Source organism: Pempheris klunzingeri, chromosome 14, assembly GCF_042242105.1.
Source record: "Pempheris klunzingeri isolate RE-2024b chromosome 14, fPemKlu1.hap1, whole genome shotgun sequence".
NCBI lineage: Eukaryota > Metazoa > Chordata > Actinopteri > Acropomatiformes > Pempheridae > Pempheris > Pempheris klunzingeri.
The window spans coordinates 22,856,180-22,868,746 of record NC_092025.1 but is presented as its reverse complement, the minus strand read 5'-3'; the positions used below and the strand labels follow the sequence as shown (position 1 = coordinate 22,868,746).

The following is a 12,567-nucleotide window of genomic DNA, read 5'->3' as shown; positions in this document are numbered from 1 at the left end:
CACGCTGGCCTTTGCTGCGAAGACCTCTGACGCGCCGCTGTCTTGTCATGCCAGAAACACTGACTGCATCCTTTATCTCCGTCACTCCCTGCGCTCCTCCGGCTGCCAGCGCTGTCATAAACCCTGCTATCGTGACTCATGTGGATTAGGGATGCTTCACCTCTGATATGCATCCAAAACGTCTGCAGAGATGCAACTTGTAAATTAAGTTTTCATGAATAAAATGGTCGAGATTCATTCAAAAAGTATCGGGAATTCGATTTTTTAGGCGTTTTTTTTTTTTTTTTAGTGTTTTACTGGAAGTAATTTAAAACCACCACGTGTACAGTTTTTATTCTAAACATGATGAGACGATTCCAGTTTAAATATGTCTGCGTCATTTCCCGACTATTTCCACAGTGTCCATGGAGGCAGGGGAGCAACCTGCACTGCAATCAGCCACAACAGTGTGTGCTGTAATACTAGAGTCATAGCAAGTCCTACACTTACTGTAGGGGCTTTAAAGCTGTGCTCCTTAAGGCTTCAGTATTGGTTGTTTATTGGTGACACCCGTGGTTACCATAGTAACGCCAAGTGGAGTTTAATACTACAAGTCCCAGAGGTCTGGAGGAAGCTGCTTTACCAGTCTGATGTATCCGTTTTACAATACAGCCAAAAAAAAGTCACCGTTTAATAAAGAAGTCAGTCAATAATTGGCCTTTTTCCATCACGCCATGAGCCACTGAAATCTGATTTCATGCTACACAGCTCTAACGGCGCACTGCGAGTACTCCTTGGTGTTTCATTAGCCTGCAGTGTTCAAAACTGATCCACTGCCCCACAAAAAGAAAATGCAGGAATTACCCATATCTTGTTTTGTAGACACACTTTTAGAGGAATAATTGCTGTCAGCACGGTGACAAATACAAATACACTGCGCTACCTGTGACTGCCTCACAATAAAAGCTACCTCGTGTTTGTTAGCTGAGCACTTTTGATGTGAAGCAGAATGAAAGTAAACACTGAGGCTGATATCAATCAGATGGAATTAGATGAAACAGTGATGCTGAATTATTTTTTTCCTGTGAATGTCTTGTGGATATTTTAATCTGACTGAAAAAATTCAGTAAATATGATCAAAAACAAGCGTCTGATTTCAAGAAAAGCTTGAATGAAAGCTCTGATGTGAAAGAAATCACAGTCCCGCACCCTCAGGGAACCCAAAAGGCATCAGGTTTACTGTGTGGAAATTAGTTTAAATTCAGTACTTGCAAATTTGTTTGGTAGTTTACAGCCCTTAAGCAGCAGAATAAACATCCAGAGCCTCTAGGTGGTCATTTGTTTTCTAGAAGCGTGTGTCAAAGTGTCAAAATCTAGCTTTAAACTTTCATTGTTTTAGATACATTTTTACATTTAATCCAATTACCACAAACTATCACATATACAGGAAGGATAATACTCCAGAATAGGATGTTTGTTGGTTGGTTTCTGAAGCTGTAAGCAAAATATAATGAAGCCGCCCTGCCAGTTTAATCTGACCCTGCTTTTTCAGGCAGATAATTCTGATTGTACTACTTTATTATGATCACAGTTTGCAAAAAAAACCAAACTACAGTACAGGATGATGGATATGTTATAATTACAGGCAAAATGTTAATCTTTGTATGACATTTTCCATCATGATGCATCATAACCCACTGTTGTCGTGATTCATAAATTCTGCCAGGACTGATCTTAAGTCCCACTCTAACATTACAATCATCAAACTAATATTTTTGCACAAGAGCAGTTGTCAGACGTATATTTCAGATTACGAATGTCTTTTTTATTATTTTTGTTTGACATGACACTGTTACACTGTGCCATCATTACACTGTAGATTAACATTTTGTTGTGCCGCAGGCTCAGTCGAGCATTTGCATTCTCCCCCTACTGAGGAGTCTTTGGTTACCTGGCTTTGGCCCGGGGCAATGTCAAGCAAACACATCTCCTCTCGTTCTCAATATGCAAAAAGGCTGCCTTCCATGACAAAAAGTAATTTGTTTAGAAATATGAGCAGAGGAACCACACGAGGTTTACATTTAATGATCTATAACCCACCGCTGGTCACAGTGCAGACTGATGTAGCTACTTCTGATTACTTTAAGTGTACAAGTTGAGTCGTTACTGAGTCATTCAGTCTGACTGCAGCTCATTTCTCACTTCCCTCCAGCTTTATGTCTGCCTCCGTTTCTGCGTAGTCATGCTTTCCTCTATGCGTCTCTGTGTATCATGCATCCACATTAACTCTGATGATCCCCCCACCATCGTCCTGCCTAGACTCCAGTCTGTGCTGTGTATCTGCAGCGTGAGGCTGTTATTATAGCGACACATGTAACAGTAGTTGTCTGTTTAAAGTCATCGCATTTAAAGCTGCATTATACAATATTTAACTTGATACGATTGTGGAAAATAGATGGATTTAATGTCGTTAGAAGTGCTTAATAAAGTTTGCAAAGTATGTAATGTATGTAAATGTATTCAAGAGTTCAGGGCTCCAGAAGTAAAAGTAATTTTGTGCAGAAAACAGTGTAACAGTTGGATGGACATGAAATTATCCAGGTTAGATTATCGTGAACAACTGTGCTCTTTTGTTCTTTGACGGAAAAAAGTCAAAACTGCATGTGCATAAGGATTTAACTACAACTCCCAAGGTGCATCTCAGTAAGAAACATCCAGTCACTGAGCTTTAAAGTAAATGTAACATTCAGCTGCTTTAATTAATGCAGTTACTCTTTAAATTGTGGATGAACGTGACCTCTACGGCATCATGTTTCATCCCCAACTGCAATGACAAAGCTATCTTATCATGATAAAGTCCATAATGTCATTATAGCCTTAGCGGAAAAAGTTCTCTGCTCCAAATAAGTGACTGCACCTTTAATTCAGATAACCAGCTGCATTAAATCAGTCAGCGGTGAGGATGTGATTTTTCAATAAAACCTTACCATAGTGTTTTAAATTGCTTTATGACATATCAAATGTTTTCCTTGTTTGGTGCTGAAGACTTTCTGAAGTGAAGATGAGGGCATCCTGTGGAGTTTTATTGTAAACAAACAGATTTATGTTTAGATTTGGTATTTATTGTATTTATGGTAAATCTTTGAGACCAAGCAAAAATGTCAAATGCATTTCCTGCCTAACAAAACGTTTATTAAACTAAACTCTGTGCTGTTTATTGTACATACATGTTTGCTAGCTAGCAGTCGTCCTCAGTGGAAAAGCATGAAACCATCAGTAACAAAGTATGTTGCATCATCTGCATGTTCGTGCATGAGATTCAAACAAAACCGGGGCCGACTCATCTAAACGTTGCCCCATAGAGCTCCAGGTGGTGGAAAAACCCCACTGGGAGCCTTTAACCTCAACCCTGGTTGGTTTTAATGAGCCACAGCTCCTCTTTGTCATTCTGTTGTCTGTTGGTGTGTCAATGAATCATTGTGCGAGCCCTCATGTCTGCGTGCCTGTCCGTCTGACGGTTTGGTTCACTGGTTATGGTCCCATGTGTAGGAGGGTCCCTATGTGATGCTTAAGAAGAACTGGGAGACGTACGAGGGCAACGACCAGTACGAGGGCTACTGTGTGGACCTGGCCTCGGAGATCGCCAAACACATCGGAATCAAGTACAAAATCTCCATCGTTCCCGACGGGAAGTACGGCGCCAGGGACCCAGAGACGAAGATCTGGAACGGCATGGTCGGGGAGCTGGTGTACGGGGTAAGGACTTTTATTTTTTTTACTGTTTTCTGGACAGGAAGTGGTTTCTCTTCCAGCTCCCTAACGTGCTGTTTTGGACAGTGGTCTAAGCTGACTCATCTCATTCAAACATTAATTTTATGCTGTCAGTAAGATTCATGACGGTAATTAGGCACAATACTGTGTCTAATCTGTTAGTGCTAACAATAAATTTGTGTGGCAGCTCGGCTTTGACAGAACAGTTGGGGTTTTTTTTGTCTTTAAAATGAAAATGGCCAGAAATTAGTCATTAAAGTCGATTTCATTCTCTGTAAGAAGAGAGTCCATAAAAACAAGATTAGTGAACAGACACATTTGTCCATTTCTTATCCTGATGACCTTGTAATAAGAATAAAATAGTGCTTGTCACAACTCTTAAATGGAAACAACTTACTGTGAATTAAATAAGAATAACCATGAAATAAACTGGTATTAAAGTCATGGCAGATTCACAAATGGTAGCCAATAAACATCTTATCAATAAAGATACTGTTTGTATTCCCTAATTCATTAAAATATTATAACTATTCTGCTGTATCTGATCTATCATGTCTGTCTATCATAAGCGGATGGGGATGATGGGGATGGAATTAGTGCAGAGGGAAAGTACATTTTCATGAATTTATCAAGACACCAGGTGAACATGGAGGAAATGTTCAATCTGCATCAACAGAAGATAAAATCTGAGACACATCTTATTAAGATATGACAGACTGGTTCTCTTTGCAGCAGAGGTTAATAATAATATTTGCCCCATTAAAAGATTCTAAAATGTATAAAACACTCAGTTTTCTGTGCAGAAAATGGTGGTTTGCCTGTAGAAGAAGTCTGTGTACAGCCAGTATTTGTTGATCTGCAGAGTTTAACTTGATCTCTGTGTGAAGCGCAGCTCCTGTGTGTCGTTCGCTGCGTAGATAATTAAACCCATCTGAAATGAAGTTGTAAACAGACGCGCAGTCTCTGGTGGTATCATTGCCAGCAGGAAGAGGGGGAATTACTGGAGCATTAGGGCTGAGCTTTTGTGGAGGGGTTAAAGAGGAAATGCGGAGGCTGTTGGAGCTTGTTAAAGAATCTCTGAGGTGGTGATTTGTTTTGGCGTGACGTGTCTTTCTGCTGCTGACCTTGCTGAGGATAACCGTGGACGTGGGATGGGAACATGTTGGGATTTCATGGCCTGAAATGAATACAAAGAGAGGAAAGAGAGGAGTGTTTGTGTCCTTGTGTTGTTGAAAAGACTAAATCAGCTTTTATTTAGGGGCGAAAGATAAAGAAAGCCGTTCAAAGCGAAGTATTAAAATTGGATTTAGATTCAGTTAATGATAAGTTAGATGTTTGACTACTCTGAGTTGTGGAGACCACAGAGTGATAATCTTTGTCCAATTTTTAAGAAAACAATTTCCCCAGAAAACATTCGCATTTTATATTTGCATGAGCAGCAGTAGCAATTTGTTTTCAGTACATTTCTGACCAGAAAGAGAAACCCGCAGTTTTTTCTTCTAGTCCTGATTTTGTGATGAGCTAAGTGGCATTTTCACAAAGTGGCATTTTTCTCGCCTGCGCCTCTTTGGTGCCGCGGTGACTCACTGTGAAGTCGACTGCAGCGAGTGCACAGTTCGGGATGTGTCAGGACTGATCAAGCAGTACACCGCACTTTTGGTGTAAAGACTAACCACGTTGGTCAAAAGCACAGGAATAAAAAGTGCAGCTGTGTTCGCTGCTATTTTCATCTCCTTTAACAAGCTCTGCGAGTGGAGACGCATCCTGTCCACAAGCTTTGCTTTGAATGGGAGACATGACGGCTACATCACTTCAATATAAATCCTCAAACAGGAAAACTTGTCCTTTGTGGAAGTACAGCTGTCATCACTCAGTTTTTGATCTTAACCCTTTCGCTCCCAGACCAAAACTGCTTCCATTCATTTGACCCTCAATTTCTCTTATTACTCACATTATCTGTGTCAGGACAACCAGTTTTCTCTGAACTTAAGTGCTTTGAGTTGCCTAAACATAATGATTAGTTTTTAACTGGATACTATTGGTGAATAGGGTACAAATCTTAACACTAGATATCACCTACACCATCAACTACAAGTTTTTTGAGATTTGATGTTTAAATTTGATGTTCAGATGAGGCATTATCTAATTAAATATGTTTTAATTCTCATTTCATTTGACATATTAGAGCCAAAGGCTTTTTTTTTATCACTGAAATAATCTGAAAATACTGTCAACAGCTATATATATTCTTGTTTTTTCTTTCTTCTTTTAAAGAAATACACCATGTTTTGGGGAATAAAACATTATGTAAATCAGGCTGTGAATGATATATGAACAAACCTGTCTGCAAAAAGCCTTAAGGATACAGGCAGGAATAAAAGTAGAGGGTTTGGTGTCTAAGTGCTGCTGAATTGCAGATTTCTGGCTCAGAGTCTGAGAAAAAAACGCATTTTGAGAAAACGGCTTATAAAATATGAATTTTGGTGAAATCTACAGACGCAAATAGACAAAGTGTGGTGGAATAAACACCTAAATGTGCACTTTGGATGCTCTTTTTCCACTCGTCTAGAAGAAACACATGTTATGGCTGCAAAAAAAGCCCCAAAATGCCAAAATTGACCATAAAGGAAACAAAGCTTTTGCTTGTAGAGTCTCACCTTTAGCTCTCAGGAGCAGAAATGAAGTATGTTGAGTGTGAAACATTTGAGAGACAGTGAAAGATCATCAGGTGACCAATTTAAACACCATTATGTGACAAGATAAAATCTGCACAATGTCGATCACATGTTCTCATTTGATCATAATTATTTACTCTGCAGACCCTCAGTAGACTAAACACATCATAGAAAAAGAGCCATAAAGAAAAAGGTGCTAAAACTGTGTTTTTTTTCCATGTTAATATAAAAATGTGTGAATATATTTTGTATTCAAATGGTTTGTTTGCCTGAATGAATTTTCCCTGATGAAGTAAATAAAGTGAGGGAGTTACCAGCAGTGTGCAGAACTGTTTTCATTACCAGTCATAGCTGAATTTTGTGGTAATTATAATATGCAAGATGAATAAAAAGAGTCCACGTCAAGGTAACTTAATGGTAAAAGTGTGAAGGGCTGTGATGAAATATATAAACAAGCTCAGTGTGTGTGTGTGTGTGTGTGTGTAGCCTGTATTACACTATAGGGGGTGTGATTTTGGGGCATAGAGGGGAAGCTGGCAGCTTTTTCTACAGCGTTCATGGGAACATCTGAGGACATGGAAGCTGTCAGCACTTTCTCGTCTAAGACTTTGCTTAGAGACCATTCATTTCTCCCCAGTTCTCCCTGAAAAGCCTCCTTTTAACCTGCCATGTATTTTAGCGCACACTAAATGCCCCGAGGCTGTCATCTTAGTGCATTTTGCTGAGGATGAAAGAACTTAAATCTCTTTCATTTTCTTCCCCTCGTCTCTGTTTTCTCCTTTCCTACCTCCTTAAGTGTGGGTTGGCCGTAATGAAACTTTAAATTCTTGCTGATATTAAGCCCTTTGCTCCCAAGCCGGGCAGACAAGGTCACAAGTGTTGCTAAGTCACTAACTGTAATCTGGTTTGTGGATTTTCAGCAAGCCAGTATGCACTTTTCCACAGCTGCAGACCTCAGAGGTGGCTGTATCCCATTTTTGCCTTCCTGTGCTGTAAGCATATTTCTCTGACACATTATTTTATCCTCCTTGCCAATTCTCCTGGAGTTTGAGCTAAGCCTCTCAGCATTAGAGAGGGTCTCAGAATTTCTTTTTCAGTTTCTTTTCTTTTCTTTTCTCTCTCTGTCTTAACTTGATCACTCTGAGAGGTATTCAGCCGTCTTCTAAACTTGATCGCTTTGAGATTTCTTCAGTCAAGGGAGAAATTCAGATAAAATGGCATGAGCTGAGGAGAAAAGAAGAGGGGTAATTGTTGTTGTTTGTCTGAAGGCTGGCTGGCTGGCTGGCTGGCTGTTGGCCTTCGGCATGTCATATCTGTGACTAAGTGATGTTTGATTGTTGCATGGCCCGGCTCAGAGAGATGATCCATCATTTGTATTTGTTTATCTGCCATCTTTTGGATTTTATAGCTGCTCTCAGAGAGGCTCATTCAGACAGCTAATCAAATCCCTTTTCATCCAAATCCCTGCAGAAAGCGGAAATCGCTGTGGCCCCTTTGACTATCACGTTGGTCCGGGAGGAGGTGATCGACTTCTCCAAGCCCTTCATGTCGCTGGGCATCTCCATCATGATCAAGAAGCCCCAGAAATCCAAACCAGGGGTGTTCTCCTTCCTGGACCCGTTGGCCTACGAGATCTGGATGTGCATCGTGTTCGCCTATATCGGCGTGAGCGTGGTGCTCTTCCTGGTCAGCCGCTTCAGCCCGTACGAATGGCACACCGAGGAGCCCGAAGAGGGCACCGACGGTCCGCCAAGCGACCAGCCCCCCAATGAGTTTGGTATCTTCAACTCCCTTTGGTTCTCCCTGGGCGCCTTCATGCAGCAGGGCTGTGACATCTCCCCCAGGTAAGACACTTTAATTAAACTCTCAGAGAACTTCTTCTCATTAAAGTACAACAGTTGCTGGATGTTTGCTGCAAAGTGCCACTGATACAATATTAGCTTTTTGTCCTGAGGCTGGGGACACATTACATGACTTTTAGTCCAATTATAATCACTATGTGCCGCCACGTTCGATTGGATTCTGTCCGTGTTGGTCTGGTGTTTAAATCCCTCGGCTGCCAATCCACTGAAGACCTTCATCATTATTTCAGACATGTTTGACTGACACAAACTAAAACTTCACAAGTCTCGACACCCCACTGTGACGAGCACTAGAGAAATAAATCAGTATGTTTTCAGTCTCGATGTTGTTAATCATGTTTGATTGTCTTTGGCACTAAAAGCCAGTAGTAACTAGTCTTCTAATTCAGATGATTTTTAGTATCTTTCACTCCTGACAGCTGTGTAGTGTGTCCTCAGCTCGAGTCGTAACCAGTGTTCACGTTCCTGCTGCAGCTTTTATCATAAACAATGGAAAAATCCTCTAATTCTTGCCCATTGTGACATTTCTTGTTGACTGTATTGTGGGTTGTTGTCAATATAAGTTTTATATACCTGCCTTAACCATTTAATAGTATAATATGTGGAATTACTTTATTTTCTTTGCACAGTATTTTCCTTTAATACGATGAAAACCTCATAATCTGTCGATTTAAATTAAGATTTTGACTGATGTACTTCTGTGTTGGTTAATAAGATTATAGGCTTTGTGGTTGAAGGAATAGTTCGAGAGTGAGATCGACATCAAGCTCGTTGTGTGTTAAGTTGCAGAGCGACAGTCTGCATGCTGTTAGCTTAGCTTAGCATAAAGACTGAAGAAGAAGAAGGTTGAAACAACTAGCCTGGCTCCATCCAAAGTGTAAATAAAACACCTCTAAAGCTCACAAATTAACATGGATGTTGTTTGTTTCTGTACATAAACAGAAATGTGAAAGCAGTTTAAGTTGACCCATTACTTCAGGAAGCACCACATAATTACTGCGTCTAGCAAGAAGTGTCTCCAAAACGTGCTCACAATAACAATGCTAACATGTTTAGCACATATGACGTCTACCAGTGTCACCGTCATAGTTTAGCGTCTTAGCATGCTAACATGTGCTAATTAGCACTAAACATAAAGTGCAGCCGATCTGGCATGGAAAAGTTATTACAAAGTTATTTTAATTCATCCTCAGGGGGACCTGAATGCCTGCACCAAATATGACTGCAAACCATCCAACATCTTGGCGACATATTTAACTAAAATACACAAATTTCAATTTAGAGTCATGGGATCACTAGAGTTATTATGGTACAACATCTGGGGACCATAAATGTTTGTACAGGGCTTCATGGGAACAAAACAAAATGACATTTCTGGAGTCACACGGTTGAGACGGGTGTTAATTCAGGAACTTCAAAGGTGTTTCTACACATTTATTTGAGCGTTAATCAGGCTACCTGTTTCCCCCTGTTTCCAGTCTTTGTGCTAAGCTAAGCTAAACACACCCCACCTCCAGCTCCATACTTAACCCACAGACTAAATGCTCACCTATTAATTTAAATGTAAACCACGATAAAAACTAATTTCTTAGTTTGTCATATATTGATGCCTTAGAGATATGAGGTTTTCATCATAATTGCTGATTACACGAAGTGCGTCATCTTATCTATTGTAGCCTGTAAGTGTGTGTTCCTGCACATCACATGCTTTAGATCAGGTGTGATTTGCATGGGAACTGTAGTTCTTGGATAATGAGTATGAAAAGCATCAGTGTTGTGTGTTGTTAGCTCCTGTCTCATGTGTTATGCTGCTCATGCGATGTGTATACACGCACAGTGGCATCACACTTGTGTGTATATGTGATGTCCTTGTGTGTGTGTGTGTGTGTGTGTGTGTGTCTCTGCTAGTATCGATTTTTTAGTCTCTCTCTCTCTCTCCTCTGCAGCCATATTGTTCTTCGCTGTCTGACTTGCATACACTATGTTGTCTGCTTGTTAGGGAATTAGGTTGTCTCCGTGTCTGTCAGCTTCGGCAGTCGTGGCTTCACACTTGTGCGCCTCATGTCTGTGTGTTTGAGCTCCAGCTCCACCAGCGGCCGTGGTTCTGTAGAGCCGCTGTCCGCTCCATAGTATGAAACCTGTGTGATTCACTGAGAACACACCGGCAAGGTGTCGTCTGTGTCTTCTCTTCCCTTTCGCCAAATTTACGCGACTCAAACTCAGCATCTCCTGGACTTCAGACCAGCAGACTGGTGTCCAGTAAGCGTGGCGTATTTTGGTGCAAGGGTGGAGAAACTGTAAGAGTTAACTGTCTGGCTATGTTCCTCTCCGGCCTTTAATGGCCTGTCGTCTTTGTTTTTCAATCAAAGATCAGCCGTCCTGTCCCTCATCACACACCGACATTCTCTCTGCTGACATCCGCTGTTATGGTGAAACCTATAGACTGGTAAAGCCTGTAAATCTTAATGATTTCTCATTTTCTGTGAAGCCTTTCTCAGCTGTTTGAATGGCTTTGTCAAGCTTAAAGTTCCACCAGATGGATTGTGTGGGTTATTTTAAGCTATAGTTATTTTAAGTCTTTCATATGATACTTCCTTTATCTGCTTTAAGCCCTTATGGATCTTGTACTGTAATAGAGTTGGTAAGATTGTAGGAGATGAAAGGAGGACCAAACCAGCCTGTATCTTTCAGCCTCCCCCACACCAGAGGAGAACAGAGAAACACACAAGATGGAGGATCCCGAGGTACATTCGAAATTATAGCCTGGCCTCACGTAAGCAACCTATAGAGGAGCCTATAGTGGCCCTGTGCCTGTGATTAAGGCCACTCATTTAAGGAGTGCACTTGCTTTGTTCACATGTGTGCCGACCACCCCCACCCGCCACCATAACCACCCCTGCCCGCCACATCTCCGCCTGCGTGCTGCAGATAAGGACTTAAGAGCCGCACAACAATGTCGGCGTCAGAATGAAAAGTCTACATTTCAGCCCTCTCTGTCTCTGGCTGTGGTCCCCGCTGCATTCCACCTGTCACTGCTAATCCCACGGGCCTCTCCCAATCCATCAGCACAGAGCCCCAGAGCTCAGGAGCGCTTCCACTCCAGTTTAGCCTGACAGGGCAACATGCAAATCCCTTCACACTGGGGAGATTAGACGGGCGTGGAGGGAGTGACAAGGGCAGAGGTGAATGGGACGAATTTGGGGGCGAGGGCCGGAGCGCTCGCTCGTGTGTGTGTTACGGACGGTGCAAACTCCTCCGTCTGCATGCAACACCATGTTCAGCCACCACAAAGGGATTACATAAGAAGCTCATGAGGAGGGTTAGCTTGATGTGTGGTTTTAGGTTTCATCCAGGAGATTGTTTTGGTGGTTTTGGTTAAACTACACTGATGGTGTTAGTAATAAATCTCTCTTTCTCGCTTTTTATGCCTCCATGCTGCCGTTACGATTCCAGGTTGTCCGTCCGTAGGTCCGTCTGTCCATCCGTCTCATTCTCATGACCGCTGGCACAAACATCCAACATTTGAACTCAGCCATGATTTTGGTGGTCAAAGATGGTCAAGGTCACTGCGACCTCGCAAAACGCGTTTGTTACCATAACTTGAGAATTCACACGCTTTTCATACTACGAAACGTCTTACAGGATAAAAGTGACTAAAGTGATGACATTTTATATGCAAAACTTAACTGTGATGACATCATTTCCTGCATTTTCTGGCCATTATTCAGCAGCATACCTCAGATTGTGACCATGTGGTCGGATACTGAATTGGTGACACTTATCTCAGGTTTGGACGGACGCAGCTTGACTTTACTTTTAAATGCCAAAGTATGTGTCGGGTTTGTTTTTATCCGAGGTGCGTACACACCTTTGCTCTTCCAGTATACTCTCTATGAACTCACTGTACATATGGCGTGTGAGTGCAGTGTTAAGACAGACGTGAGAAAAATCCCAAGAGTTACTCGTATAAGTAAACTTCTATCTCCTCCATGTGATTATCTGCCTTTGTTTTACTCATTTCATGACACAGCCCCAACAGGAAAGGCAGAGGCTGAAATAGCACAGAACATCTTCCTCTTTCTCCCCCTCTCTCTCTCTCTCTCTCTCATTTAATAAGGGTTAATACCCCCTTCTGCTCCCTCAAGGCAGCCCATAATAATTAATTCAGTGATTAATATCCTGGTCTCCGATGGTAATGTCTCCGTGGAAACAGGAGAAGAGGGGAGCTTAAATGAAATGGTGACATGATAGTCTTTTTAATTGACTACAAATCCCAGATG

The 12,567-nt window shown here is 41.6% G+C and overlaps 1 protein-coding gene across 1 annotated transcript in view; it reads left to right on the top strand.

Annotated features, from left to right (window-relative positions):
* LOC139212605 (glutamate receptor 4) overlaps nt 1–12,567 on the top strand; it is a 104,886-nt gene that overhangs the window by 75,891 nt on the left and 16,428 nt on the right. The window contains exons 10-11 of the mRNA XM_070843076.1: nt 3,529–3,735; nt 7,896–8,269. Coding sequence (XP_070699177.1) covers nt 3,529–3,735; nt 7,896–8,269 — 581 coding nt within the window. The remainder of the gene's footprint in view (nt 1–3,528; nt 3,736–7,895; nt 8,270–12,567) is intronic.